This window comes from Corapipo altera, unplaced genomic scaffold (genome assembly GCF_003945725.1).
Source record: "Corapipo altera isolate COAL_440 unplaced genomic scaffold, ASM394572v1 48, whole genome shotgun sequence".
NCBI lineage: Eukaryota > Metazoa > Chordata > Aves > Passeriformes > Pipridae > Corapipo > Corapipo altera.
Genome location: NW_020884931.1, coordinates 3952616 through 3968330, shown reverse-complemented (window position 1 = coordinate 3968330; position 15715 = coordinate 3952616). Strand labels below are relative to the sequence as shown.

General features: G+C 41.3%; 1 protein-coding gene across 10 annotated transcripts in view; it reads right to left on the bottom strand.

Moving 5' to 3' along the window:
- The window catches only part of CDC42BPA (CDC42 binding protein kinase alpha), a 187188-nt gene extending 173085 nt beyond the window's left edge, over positions 1-14103 (bottom strand). For all 10 annotated transcript variants that reach the window (XM_027659323.1, XM_027659324.1, XM_027659332.1 and 7 more), the window contains exons 1-2: positions 13844-14103; positions 12891-13115 (exon numbers count right to left, since the gene is read on the bottom strand). In XM_027659323.1, coding sequence (XP_027515124.1) covers positions 12891-13086 — 196 coding nt within the window. In that variant the 5' untranslated portion in view covers positions 13087-13115; positions 13844-14103. The remainder of the gene's footprint in view (positions 1-12890; positions 13116-13843) is intronic.
- Positions 14104-15715: the final 1612 nt, after the last annotated feature.

The window sequence follows — 15715 nt, the reverse complement described above, 5'->3', positions numbered from 1 at the left end:
AGGAGGGGTAGGAAGGGGGAATTTCCTGATCCACAGAAGTATCCCTACTACAAAACTTCCCACTTACACTGTCTTTTTTACCTCAACAGATGACTAAACACAAGGCTTTAAGAGAACTTGCCTCAACCTTCAGTTAAAACTTTTTTAAGCAATACCTATGCAGATACAGCTTTCCAGGATATCATTTCCAGCATTAGCTGGAGATTATAATCGAGAGTTCCTGGTTATCTCCGTTGTTATCATATTTGACTTCCTGAAAGCAAACAAAGTGTTAGGGAAAACTTTCTAATGTAGCAATGATCTGAATTTTGCAGTTTAACAGTTACTTGCTCCACCACAACCAACTGTGTTCCCCAAAGCCCACTCAAGCTAAGCAAACCCTAAACGTTGCACGAGACGGTGCAGACCTATTCCATAAATAGGAAATATGAGACGAGATTTAAATGAACACATTACAATTTAATTAAGACATTCAGACACTCTAGGAAAACTTTTCTGAAATGTCAGTGGTATGGGTATTGTGGTGCTGCAGGAAAGACTTTTGAAAAGGTGAGGTACAAAACACTTAATGAGTTAAAAGAAGATTAATTTTTTATGGAGGTCCAAGTTCAACATACATAAACAGTTGCTCAAAACACAATTCTGGCAAGCATCCACTGCACAAGAGAGCACTTCCTTTATGAGAAGTAAAACAATTGCTACTGCTCCAAGTTGTACAATGCTAAAGTTACAGGAGAGGGAGGAAAGAGGACATCGCAGCAACAAGATCACAGAAATAAGATTAGAAAGGGTATCCAAACAGTATGTTGGAAATTTAAAGCAAATAAATAAAGCACTTAAACACACAGAAGTTACAAGCCACCCACACCTTCAGGAATTTCCACAGCAAACATTTTGAAAAACCTTAAAGAAAAAAAATTAAATTGGAAGGAACACATACAAACCTGGACCCTAGAAACTGTTTTTCCACTGAATTTTTGAATAGCCCTCAACAAATCACATCTCTGTCTCCATTTCTTTGCAGAGATATTTAAGATAACACATAAGTTTTCTCAAACAGGTTTTTAAGGCAACATATGCCAAATACCCAATATTATTGTAAATTACTTTCTCACTAGGAGTCATATTATTGAAAGGAAAAAACGTATATTTAGGAAAAAACGTATATTTACATCCCTCCCAACTTGGAAACAAATACACATTTTAAAAGTATACTTTAAAAATGTATAGCAAAATAAAGAAAATATTCTCTCTTGACATCTAGAAAAAGCTACAGTAATTGAACTCTAGTTTTAAATACTTAACCAGTTAATGCCCTCAAGTAAGTGGCTTGGCTTTCTTTAAAAGTTCAGCAGCCAATATGAACTGCTTTAATACCACACGGGTATCAGTGAATTAACAATACACTTTATCTCCATTAAATGAGAGCAGAATTAGTCTTACAAATGCTTTCGTCTTCCTACCAGACAGACAATCTTGGCTCATAGCTGCTAAGTCAACGCCTACCATTTGATGAATCTGTCCCCATTCAGATGTCTAAACTATCTGAAGTCTTGACACACCACCTGGGAACGTGCCTTTCAGTGGAGAGGCTGTTTTTCTCTCAAAAAGAAAAAAGCAGCAGGGAAAATAGCACCCAAGTCCTCAAGTGCCAGGCACAGAAGAATACAGTATGAGACAGACACTATAGCAGAGAGAAAGGAGAGAATCTGGATTTATTTGTCAAGTCCTAGGTTGATATTGTGAGGTTCAAAATGTCAGCAAGCAGCACACCTACAGACTTCAAATATTTCTGTCTTAATTGAATACTCCAAGCGACAGAAAACATCAGGTATTAGCAATGCATCTCTTCTGCACTGTGTTTTACAAACACACACACACACACATACATACACACAGAAAGGACCTGAAGCCCCTGTGACAGGTGTTTATGCTTAACTCAAAGGTGCAGTTTGACATGCTTGACCTGGTTTCTCTTGAAGGTCCTGAAAATTCTGCCACAAGCTCTAAGGGGGACGGTGGCGGGGCTGTTATTGAAAACAACGATCGGCGTACCAAGAAGAAATCCTTGTAGCTTTGCCAAAATTTACTTAATTTTGCCATCTTCCATCTCCTGTAAGTTTCCTCTGAAATGGTTTTGTACCCCTGATGCTGGAACGGTGCCAAGAATGACCTTCGCACCCTGTCACTGTAAGAGCGCGTGATTTCACATGCCAGGGATGGGGAATGCAGAAAGAGCTGGAGAAGGTGAGCCTGAGAGAAACTGAAAATCCAAAGGAAAAGGAGTAACAAATGATAGCCTAACATCAGCAAAAGTGCCACAAAAATCTATCAATCACAAAGTTTTCTTTACTACTTCAGTAACGTGGGATAACGTCAAAACTACTAACGAAAATATTTGCTCCAAACATGTGACTTGATTTGATCCAACTGGAAAAACAGAAAGAGGAAACAAAAACATAAAGAAAATCCCCAAAAGATGGAAGCCCTCTCTGAAGTGAAAGACACAAGGCAAGAAACTGTTCTTTTAGAGATAGAATAATGTTTGTTTAACACCTAGGTTTTAAAATGTAAAAATTGATTTTGCTGATCATTAGCAGTCATCAGTAAGAATTATCAATAAATTTCTACTTCCTAATTTAAGTAGACGGAGAAAAAAATTACAAGGCCACATGGAACAAAATTATACAAGTTTTGAATAATCATATGACAGTTTGATGCCACTGAAAGATTTTAGTGCCACAAATTCAACCTAGTGTAGAGCTGAATACATTGAGGCTTTGAACCAGTCAGTGTGCAGCAACATATCATGTAGATTTTGGGGTGTTTAAGAAGCTTTTGTAATTATAAATATGATCATACATATGGTTAAATACATTTACTGATAACATAAATTACATGACCAAAACAAAGCAAAAAAATTTTAGACTGGATTGTTCCCTTATGAAGAAAACTTAATGGTGAAATTAAGGCAAATTTTTAAGTACTAATGTCAAGAATTTCTTGGAAGAGATTCCCTACTATTGGTAGTGCCAAAGATCACAAAGTGAATGTAATATTGTCGGTAAATAATATGAATTCCATTAAATGATCTTAGTTTTGCAGAAAAAGAATGTAAAAAATTCAAGAGTGCAGCTAGACAGCAAATTATCAACTCCTTGCCCCGCTGCACCCTTTTTTCTCCCCCAGAAAGTTCAAACACTAGGCTACTACTGACAAGATCAGATGGCATCTCTGCTAAATCATCCAGGAAGATACTTTTCTGGTGCTAACATGAGCTTCTGCAGCATATATTCAGCATTGTATTTGTACAGATACTCACTGAAGTAGCTAAGAAGCTATGCCACTAGAAGCAACCGGTTCCCAGATCATCTTCTCTGAAGTCAAAGTGCTACTCGAGGATCAGGTTAACCAAGAAACACCAAGTCAAGGCAATAAGACACACCAGTTGTGGTAATACACATCATATACCATCTTTTCTTGGTAACCTTAACTCTACATAGAGTTTGCATTTTGAGAGCCTGGATTACCATCAGTGGAGACATTAAATCACTCCTTGTTTTCAGAAAAATCGGTAACACACAGGAGTAGAGAGAGCGTATTTTTTACCCAGCCTACTTAGATCCAGAAATACTCATTTGCCTAGGCTTATTTCAAGAGTTAAATTATGACTTCTGTAAAGATGCAGAAGTTTAGAAGTTAGTTGAAAGTGGCTGCTAGCTGTGAAGGTGAAAATAGTCAACACTGGGGGTGAAATGGCACAACAGTGAAATGATAATGGCCTTCTCTGCAAATTTCTGTTTGCATAGGAGGCAGCTTTTATAATTTCCTCTATCATATCTCTTCAGACAGAAAACAAGCCTCTTTTGTGTCAGTCCCTACTAAAATTATAAAAGGATCTTTTAAAATTATCACAAAATAGAACATCATGTGTTTTCTAAATGCTGGGGGAAACAGAACAATTCCAAGTGTGTTAACGAAGAATCCTTGTCTTTCAGTTACAAAATGTACACGGAAAACTGTTCAAAGACACTGAGTGATACTATGCCAAATACCACAGAACACACAAATATTCCTATACTTTTTTTTTCCCAAGGAATTGCCATCATCAAAATCAGGCAGTTATTTTGAAGATCCCTCCTCATGATTAGACATTTTCTCATTGCGAAAATAAATGTTTTGGAAACTGCTACATAAACAATAAGACTCACTGAATTTCTACACCAAGTATCTATCAGAAAAAGAGGGTAACATCAAAATTTGCTTAAAAATTGTAGCTCCCTGGCATGCTAGAGGAAATCTGAGAGGCAGCCTCTAAACCTGGAGCACAGAAGCTACAGTAGGTGAAACTACTGAAGTCTGGGCTGTCACAGTCCTAGCCCCTTCCTTTTATACACACACCAGTACAGTATCTCCACACAACCACAGTGACAGATTTCAACGTGTTTTTGCTGGGTTAGTTTTCGACTGGATTGTGCCCCTCTGCCCATGTAAGCACCCACAAAACAAAGATCAGTGGAATTAGCCAGCCTTAAGACACCGTCACGTCAGCTCCCACCCAAGACAAAACCAGTGAAATCAAAATACCAACTTGTATTTCCTCCTCGTTACCATGTGTCCTGCAAAACATTCAGACAACACAGCGCTCTATTTACAAAAGGCAGCGTGGTAAAGGTGAAAGAACTTTAATGAGCAAGAGCAGGAAATACCTTGGGACTATGGTGTCCCACAGCACAAACCACATTTTCTTAAACCACCTGGCAGCCCTGTAACAGAAGTCGTTGCCACCCTTCCTATCACTTCTTTATTTTAGTTTCAGGTATTAAAATAATAAAGCTGTACTCTCACTTAAGAGTCATCTTATTTAGACTACAGGAGTGAAACAGATCACGACTTCTTACTCACAGCCAGAGCAAACAGCCCAAGGCTCCAGTTCTACAACAGCTTACAAGCTGAAATGATTAATGACAGCAAATCAATTGATACACACTGGATCTAATAAGAAATGTGCAGGGTCTTTACAGGAAACACTGTGTGGATGGACCCGCGGTTAAGGCCTGAGTGTATTTCTCACACAGGTGAAAACTTTTTGTTACTGTTCTCCACAAACAACCTCTATATTATGAACCTGGCCAACCAAACCATGACAGCCTGGGGGTGACTAGGGAGAAACCAAGAAAAAAACTCAATGCAAATCCAGAAACCGAGATTCTGGCCATGGAATATCGGACTGACTCATGTATATCCACATCATATTAGAAAAACAAATCGAGATCTTGCTGGAATGAAAAGCAACAGAACGGAAGTGAGGAAGAAGTTCAGGAGACCTCACCTTAGAGCAGTCAAGTACATTAAAGTGTTGCTTTGGAATAACATCAGCTGTGGAAAACACACAGAAAGGAAAGGAGGAAGGACTCAGAAATGGAGACCTGTGGACCGTTCACCATTGGTGAGGTCACCTTACCAGCAAGACTGTCATGCAAGTCTAAAACAGGGTAGCATTCTAAGATGAAAATGATGAAACAAAGACAATAGTGAGAGGGAACATTTAAAAATATAAAATAAATAATAATTAAAAAATCACTTTACACAGAAAAACTGCTCAGGAACCCTCCACTCTGAAGCCAAAGTACTTCCATGCTCCTAAGCTAAGACATGAGCGTCCTCCCCCAAGCCCAGACTTCTGAGACTGGAAAGAAATTTAACAAAAGACCAACTAAGTGTTGCTGTTCTAATCCCACAACGTTTAAAGGGAATGTAATTATCTCGTACAAATACTTTTTTCCCCTCCTGTTTGCCACACTAAACTCACCTAGTCTTCCTACAAATAGAATTACTGTACATTTCTACTAAACTGCTGAACAAAATATATTTATTCTTCCCTCAAAATGGCCAAGGAAAATACTGCAGCTCATAACATCTACAAGCTCCAGACACAAAACTTTTCAAAAAGATGCAGAGAGAAGGTGCACTACGAAGCTGCTCCCTAAGAATAAAAGAAATCTGCAATATTGTGTAACAAAACTAATTTAAATCAAACTGGAAGTCTGGATACGGATAAGGAAGAATTATGAAACACAAAGTCTCAGGAGTCTGGATATACCTCATGTGGATTTTATCCATGGTGACTGCTAGTAAACCTAATTAGGCTGTATTACTAGAAGTAAAGCAAACTGACCCGCCTGAATAGAAGATTTTTGCAGTTATTATTAAACTTAATGTCATGTTTAAACTATTTGAAATAAAAGTCTTGTCGTTAACAAAAGATTGCACATGACTGACCTAAATCACTTGCATTTTTTAAAGATTTTGGTCCACATTAGTGGCATTCCCAAGCTTAATGAGGATTTTAGAAAAATAATGTGTTGAGGTAAGTTAGACAAGAGTAGAACAAAATATTCCAGTTGTTCAGCCAGAAAAAGAAAATCAAATTAAACAAGCACAAATGCTTATAGAAGGAATGCCTGCTTTGCCAAAAGATAAAACTTAAGAATCTAGGAGCTGGCCTTTTCTTTCAATTCTGCCTCAGCTAACCACTGTACCTTTTTTAGTCAGGTTTTAGAGCTTAGACCCAAGATCTAATTGCTTCTGGAGGTTTTCTGCACAAATGGGGACAGTAAATTCTTTAGAATATAAAAGTAATTAGGGATGTGATGAATGGGTTAATATTGTCCAAAGGCACATCTAGGATAATTTATTATAGTGTTCACTTTCAGAAATGATTACCAGGATAGTAGCCTGCATCCACTATATCTGGAAATTTTGTACTTGGAATTTACTTGCAATAAAATTTTAAAACAACACTGGTCCTTGACTAGAGAGCCACAGGTACAACTCAGAAGTGAAATTACTTGTATTTGCTGTTCCTATTCAGAATTCAAACACTAAGGGCATAAAGCAGAGTTTCAAAAAGAAAAGTAGTTTCGCCCAATCTTTGTAAAAAAAAGAACATATATATAAATCAAAGTATTAAACTATATTGGGCCAAATAAGTTCATTGCTCTTAGAGCCCAATATCCTTCTTTTAGTCAGCTATGATCTAATAATATGCTGCAGGTTATAAAAGAGCACATCAGTAAAGTTCAGGAGAGAAGGGCCAAAAGGCAAGGAAGGAGTTTAATCAGGTAGATAAAGGCACAGCATCATGTGCTACACAGAGGTTAAAAATTCAAACACATCTTCAGCAGTACATTTTACAGCTATAAAAAAACCTACTGGATTAACCCTTTAACACAAAATGTCCTAGTAACAGGGAATTTATTGTGTTGTCATGAGGTTTATAATGCCCACTGAGCAGACTAACTCATATAATTGTATTTCTCCATTTGTCCCCATTAGACCAAAGCATGCCAGGAATTTCTGTACAGAATAAAGGCATTTCTAAAATTCCTGGAAACTACGTATTAGTTAGCTTTCTATCTAAGCAAGCCATACTCCTTTGCAACAAACAGGACATTACTAACAGAAATCAGTCCACCTAAAGACACAGACCCCAAACAGGCCCCAAAATAAGCAACTCTGAATACCCCCAAACTTCCCCAGCCGAAAGAACAAAAACAGCCAAAAAAAACCTCGTTTAAACTTATCTTTACTTAAAATTAAGGTTTTTTAAAAAAACCTGGTGTAATATAAATGTGTTAAGAAACAAATGTTACAACGGGTTAATGCCTCACTCTACTGGAAACTAACGCAAAACAAGTAGAATTAACTGGATGGTCTCACAGCTCATTTGATCACATCAAACTGTTGATAAATTTACAGTAATTAGTTTCATGTGTTCAAGACAAGAATCAAAAGTGAAATAAATGTGGGAAAGGTCACAACTCAAAAGGTATAGAGGTTAAATACAGAGCTACCTAACAGTAAGGTCTGCAGAGGCAACCATTCTACGTGTTTTCCTGCAACTACTTTTTTCTTCTTTGTCAAGTAATTTGGTGTAAAACTACATCTCTCTAAAAGCTGTGTACACAATATTCTGAAACACAGAGATGTGAAGGTCGTTTCTATTTGAGAACACTGAAGAACCTCCTTCTCCCACCCTAATCAATACAAAGCATTTAATTGTTGGCTGCAGCTGAACAATCTGAAACAACACATTCCATAAAATAAGCAGTATAGTGTTATCATAGACAAAGTCAGAAATCTGTGTGTCAAGAATGCCACAATGTCTTCTACATTGATGGACCTCCATCATTTCATACAGTTCAGCTGCAGGCAATGAAACAACTCATATTTAAAATCAGGCATATACTTAAGCACATTAAGTGGCCTTGACAAGCAAGATGCTCGTTCTTTCCCAGAAAGAACTGAGTAACTGTTTTGCTTATATCAGACCAAGAGGTATTCCCATTTTTATGACCAGAATAAAAAAGTTAATACCTAAAATGTAATTTAAAAAGTATTTCTAATAGGTTAGATACTACCAGGGTCAGATACCACCAAGGTTGGAAAGTACTAAGCACAAACATCTACTTTAAAAAACACAACAAAACTTAAAGAAGCGGAGTGGTAAGTCGCTTATTACTGTCTGCTAAGAATACGACCTAAATGACAAATTGTTTTTTAACAGTCTATTTGAAAAACAAAATATAAGCAATTCATAGCTAAAAATGCCTGTGATTTGTTCAGGACCTACAGAGACGAATAACACAGAACAAGTACAGGATCTGGAGACAAGATTTTGTTTTCTTTTATTACTGATATTTAAAAACAAACCTAGCTCAAAAATGGGCATACCATTTTTTCTTAAGAAAAAAAAACATGAGAGAGATCATCAGAAAGAAAACACAGACAGATAACCTCCTCACAACTTTGTCTTGAAAAATATCAGTTGCACGGTTATAGAACCATTTTCAACATCCAGATGAGATGCTGCACATCTGAATAACAGAAGCCTGAGAGCAATGATGACAGTCTAGCCTATGACCATAACAGCCCTGCATGAACACCACAACTTTTGAGTTCTACTGGAGAGGAAATCAGAACAGTTTAACCCATCTTCCAGATTTTTCCTAGAAGACCACAGGTTCCATCAAGTCACTGACCTCACCATGCTATTAGTGGTGCTCTACATCTTCCCTCCCTTCAATCTACACACATTTTGAAGTTTATCCTAGTATTCTTTCAATGTATCCTAAATAACATTGTTCTAGTTTCTTCTTAAAACCAATTCAAACTGGAGCCATTGTAAAGGAATTTTTCACAGAACAAGACCACCTCCAAACGTTTCTTTTTATCAGAATGTTTTAATTTCAAGTTCACATTACCAGCCTTCACCACCTCCCTTACAGTCTTGCGTCAGTGTGGCAACTCATACTCACAGAGAAGAGAAAAAGCAAAGGGCTTGGAATTCTCAAGAGCTTTTTCTGGTAAGCTCCAGTTGCTATAATTAGACAAGCCCTTTTCTAAATTGTAAATACAACTATCAATACCAATAAAAACGAAAACTGAGATCAAATACATAGAACAAGCCAATTTTAAATGTTCCATTTCCTCCCTGTTATCTCAAAATGTGCCCCAATTTAACCCTCAGAACTCAAATACAATGGCTGTTTCCATCCTTGTCTTAGCATACAAGATACCTATGTAAAATAAACGACAAAATCTAAAGATCTTATTCATATGTCACAAAACTAATACCATATAAAAATAGGGAATAAAGACAAAAAAAGGATTTTAGAAGCAAAGCAGATTCTGAATCACAAAATAATTAACCTGACACTTCTAGTCTAATGTAATTTCAAGCACCAAAAAAGACTTAAATCCTACAAAAATTTAAAGTTCAACTTCACATTGTAGAGACCTTACTTTCTCCACTTGTTGAATTAAACCTGTAACATCAGACCAAAACAAAAGGTGAACAACCAGTTCAGATCTCAACTGTTTCACCCTGGTTCATTTTTTTTAATATGTTATAGTTCTAGATAACAAGCTCATAAAATAGTCCTAAAAGATCTAAGTACTAGAACATGAAGCTTCTTAGTTGCCCTAAATATAGCTGCAGTCACATGGCTGTCATTAAGACATTAGCTTCTGGAATACCTCCTAAACCTTTTCCCCCCAAAAATTAGATTGTGCTTCAGTCTTACGTGAAATGCAGCATGTAACTTCTCAACAACTTATATAAAAATACACATCCACGAACAGAACCCCACCCCCAAAACCACACAGTAGTACCTTTATAAGTGCACCACTGAAAAGCAAGAAAAAATGATTTGCTGCTCAACAGGAGTCTGTGATCACCGAACAGCTATTTGTTAGCCTTTTCTTAAAAACAATAAAACTATATCAATAAATCTTATTTATTTCTATAAGGAATAATTAAAAAAAAACAAAACCAAAACAAAACCAGAAATGTAGCTTAAGATGATGATCAGTTCTCAGGAGTAAATCTGTACTTTGCACCTTGTAAACACATAAGTTCATACTATTCCATGACCAGTTTTGATGCATTCAGATTGCACTCCTAATAGTAATAGAGCAGATCTGTAGATGCTTGGCAGAAACCAAAAAAATGCATTTCCAAGACAGTAACCAACGGACATCCACCAGCAGAAACATCAGGCATAAAGTTTCATTTCACTGATGGGAAAAATAAATTAATACACACTATTTCATATGGTACATTCAAAACCACGAGCGCTTCCCATACAGCAGCTTTCAGAACTCCCCGGTGTAAAATTGGTGCTACTTCTCCTACTGTTCAAATAGAGAAGCTGAAAAAAACTGAGCTGAAAGCACTTCACCATTGAGTCATTCAGGGAGGTGGGGGCAGAGTCCAGGATTTCTGGCTGCCAGCCTTCCACTTCTGCCACTACTCAGCACATCTCCAACCTTAAAACCACATATAACCTCTTTCTAATCAACCACTTGCATTGTTTCCCCTTTTGGGGAGAGAGATGTGAGAGGTCACAATTATATCAAAGCGCAGGGTAGCCTTAGCAACTTCACTGCACCACAGCACTGAAGGGTACATAACCTCTCTAAGAGCTTGATTTTGCCAAGCCCCTGATGCCAACAGAAATGCCAGAGACCGCTAGTTTCACCAGGAGGGCTGGCTCTCCGAGGAGACAACTCAGGTGAGTGTTTGCAGGATAAAGAGATCATACACGCAGACACTGCAAACGGCAGGTACCAGAGACCGCTGGTTCTTATGTTTCACCTCAGAAACCCTCTTGAAAAAAATCCCAGGGTAGAAGTCTGGACAGCAGAGCTGGGAGCAGACAGAGGCAACTCAGCCCTGGAAATGGGAGGAACTGGTCTTCTCTGAAGCTCAAGAGTCCTGCTAAGACACAGCTGGAGCATGAGAGTGGAAAAATAGCAGGAAAAATAGGGCAGGAAGAAACCTTATTCCAGCCTTTCCAAAACAGTGTATTATTTCCATCAGCAGCCTGGAAAGTTTATTGCAGAAATCTTCAGGTACTGTCAGAGCCTTGTAATGATGCAAGCAACCACCAAGCATCCAATACAACGGGTCTCAAACACACTGTTACTCTGACCATCTAGGTATGGTTAACTTGACTATTATGATTTACAGGATATCAGCTGGTTAGATCCACTGCAGACTACACTACGTTACTGCACAGAAAATACCCTTGGAGCCATCATATTTTCCCAGTCTTTCATAGCCTCTGTATGCCAGTCACAGCTTGAGAGGAAAGATTCTTCAGAAGTACTTTTAATTACTATTTCCTCCTTAGCTAGAATGCATTAATTATAGCCTGTTTCTCCAGATAATAAGAAAACAAAAAACAGTGCAATATGAACACTACAAGAAACTTAATTACTGAGTCAGATGTCCTTTAGATGTCAGTATGACTACAGTGAGGAGCAAGAAAATAAAACACACACATATCAGCCTCAAGTTGTTAGATCAGTTATCAAAACAATGTCTTTCCTCAGCAACTTAATTTTGAAGAGCTCAACCAGCTAATTAATCAAATGCCTGTTAGGTGTTTCAAAAATGTGCTTTTTAATAAAGGAGGCCTGCTGATGTATTTATTACAAGGCAAATGTGGTAAATGGTTCTGCATGCAAATGCAGAAGTGCAGCATGACTTTGAAGTTTGAAGGTCAGATACAGCAACCATTCTCATCAAGGTTCTTATGTCAGACTGCATCTTCTGGTTTACATCTGAGTTTAGAAGGAGGAAGAAAGAGAATTCAAAAGAAAAAAATTGAATCAACCAGTTCTGTGACAACTTAAGAAGAACTGGCATGCTATCATTCACCTGCTTTCCTTTAAAGATCTGCAAATAGTCTATCTCCCACAAAACGAAGAAAGAAAATGGAAAGGGGGGGACACATACAGTTTCATTCTGATTTTCAACTGTTTTCTTCATCAGGAAAATCAGTCTACTTAAGTCAGCAATGATTTTGTTTAAGAAGAGAATGTGATCTCCTCCATTTTCACAGGCATTTCAAACCCACATCATTTAAGAGAGGTGATGGATTTTCTTGTTGATCAACATGTTTTATTTTAAAGAAGTATAGACTCCACGGCAGAAGCAAATCAGAGGATTATGCACTGATCTTTTACCAGGCATCAGCGAATTTAACCCTTACCATTCTATATTCCCAGCAACTTTAGGAAACAAAACTCAACAGCTGGGCCTGAAGGCAAACAAATATGCCTCAAGTACCAGAGTCTGATCCAAGTCAAAAAAAAGAAAAAATATGAAGTATGTTTTACATACACGCCTTGAAGACAAATAACCAATATGGATTTCTTTTTAGCACCACCACCACGTTTAAATCCAGTAAAACTGATAACACTTCCCGGTAAAACACTGTGTTATAAACAATCCCTCTCACACATAAATAACAGAGACATTATACAAAGCAGACAGGAACATGGACGGATGTACACAAAATAAACACATTCAAACTTACCCCACTCCAGATACTCAAGGATGTTCTTCTCTCTTCTCAGAGGGGAATTATTACATTCATCATAAAGGCAGATGAGTATATCCAGCAAGGTTTCCACACTGAAGCATTGCCCATTAGTCTGTGTTGGCCCATCCAAAATAAACTGCTCCAACTGCTTCAAACGCACTTCTCCAGACATGGTTGTTTCAGTTTGCATTGGGGTTTCTTTTTTAATGATTATTATTACTTTGTCAGAAAAACAACAACAAAAAAAACAACTTTTGAGGGTTTTGTTGTTTAAAAAGAAGTCAACAGTATTTTTAACAAGCGTCAAACCGTGGCAGTGCTTAATTTCCAGCCTACCTCGGTGTTCCCAGCCTGAAACTAAACCCTTGGAGTTTCAGGCACACACATGTAGTGTGTATATCTGTGTACATATGATTTTTAAGCGAAGAAAATAGTTATACTTAAAAAAATGTAATAGGCTTAATAAGAAGGGGGGAGGGGGGGAGAATATATGGCCACTCCTGGTGCTTTAATAATAATAATTGCACTCAAATTCAGCCGAGACTGACTGACACCGATTTCACTGTGCGTGCCCAGGCACACGCACTTATATATTTAAGAAGGTCTTCTCCTTCATTCCCGATGCAGATCATGCAGCGCAATCCTGAGAGGAGCCCCGCCGCAGCACCACGGGATAACAGCCCCTCCGGATCCGCTTCCCAGAACGGATGGGAAGGGAAAAACAGGCGTATTTACGTGTTTATATAAGCGAAAGGACGAAGAAACGAGGGCGCACACCGGCGGGGAGGGAGGGATGAGGGGGCCGCGCAGCCCCGTCGACCCCGCCGCCTCCCCCGGCCCCAGCAGCGCCTCCGCGGCCACCGCGGGGTGGGGCGCAGCCCCCCCTCCTCAGGGCGCAGCCACGTCCTGCCCCAGGCAGCCTTTCCCTTCCTCCTCCTCCTCCTTACCGAGTCTCCTTTTAAGGCTTTTCAGTGATTCAAAAAAACTAAAGTCTTCATCGTCGCCCCCTTCTCCTCCGCTGCGCCAAGGGGCGGCGGGCGGGACGCGCGCCCCGACACACCGGCAAAAGCGCTCCGAGCCCTGTCAAATCCTTCCCATGGCTGCGGCGGCGGCTGCTGCTACTGCTGCTGCGGAGACGGCGCCCTCCTTCTCCTCCTCCTCCTCCGGGTGCGCGTCCTGGGGCGGAGGGGAAGCGCCGGCGTCCCCGCTCCGGCCGCACGCTGCGGGCCGGGAGGCCCCGACGACGGCGGCGGTGGCTTCACTCCCGGCGGCGCGATGCCCTCCCGGCTTCGCCCCCCCGGGCAAAGGGCATCCTCGGGCGGTGCGTGTCCGGGGTGCGTGTGTGTGTGTGCGTGCGCGGGGCGGCGGGGCGGCGGGGAGGGGTAGCGGCGGCGCCCTCCCTCCCCGGCTCGCTCCCTCCCTCCCTCCGCTTCCGCGCCCTCCTCTCCCCCGCCGCTCCCTCCTTCCTTCCCTCCCTCCCTCCCTTCCCTCCCGCGGTCACACGCGGCAGGCGCCGCCGCCGCCGCCGAGCGCGCAGCAGCCCAACATGGCGGCAGCGGCGGGGGGAGCCGCCGCCGAGCGCCGCCGCAGCGCGGGGAGCCGAACCCGGGGCCGCCGCTACTGATGGGATTGAGGGGAGGAGGGGATGCTGCTGCAGCAGGGAATGCAGGGATACGGGCGGACCCAGGGATACGGGAGGGAGAGAGGGCGGGAGAGGGGAGGCCGCGGGCCGCCCGCGCTGGGCTATCCCGGGCGGACCCACCCGCCCGTCCGGGGATCCCTCCGGGTGTCTCCCCCGAGCCGAGGGGGCAGCCGCCGCCGTTCCCCGGCCCGGTTCCTCTCAGCCGCCTCCCCGGCAATTAGGCCTTTGAGTAAAGATCCCACCAGCCTCGTTAGGCCGGCGGGCAGCGGGAGCGGCGCCTGCCTGCTGTTCCAAGGGTGTTGGCCATCCGTGTCCGAGGGTATCTGCCGAGCTTCAGAGCGAGCAGGGACCCCGGCCGCCTCGCACTTCGAGGGCTAAAAACGTGACCGAAAATGAGTCGGTTCGTGGCGGTTCTGTCCTCACTTGAAAAGTGCCTCCCCTCCCCGAGGAGCCTGCTGTGCCACCCCAGCACGGGCCCGGAAAACAAGCTCGTTTCGCAGACGTTTCAAACCCACATCAATTCAGAGAGCTGAAGGATTTTCTTGTTGATCAACGTGTTTTATTTTAAAGCAGTATAGACTCAACGGCAGAAGCAAATCAGAGGACTGTGCATTGATCTTTTTCCAGGCATCAAGGAGTGGGCCCAACTCCAGGGTGGAACATGGCAGCGGCCCAGCAGCGTGTGGTGGCCACTCTTTTCTTTGCCAAAGGTGTAAGGCATGTGCTGTGGTGCTCAGGCTACCGCAGGGCATTGAATGTCATCTGTAAGTCAGCCCGTAACTTCAGTTCGTCCTTCCTCAACAGTCAGGGAGGGGGAGGGAACACAGTACAGCCCCTGAAGGTCACCAGCCATTGGTGGAGTTCGAGTGTTCTCCAGGAGCCCACCAAGTCCTGTGGCTGCTGGAGCTCCAGGGAAGGAAACGGCTTAGGCATCCGCTTCCTCAGTGCATTAACCAACAGAAGACCCTCAGCTGGGTTTTGGCATAACAAGCATCTGTATAACACTTTTTTCTTTTTAAACTGGCTTTTTTATCAGCTGATATAAAACATCAACAGTCTTACATTTCATCATGAAGATGAAATGCACAACACAATTAAAGTCCCATATGTTTGCTCGGATTCACTCAGGTGTGTATAAACTCACTGGTATGAAGCTAGAGAGGACAGTGATTCCTAC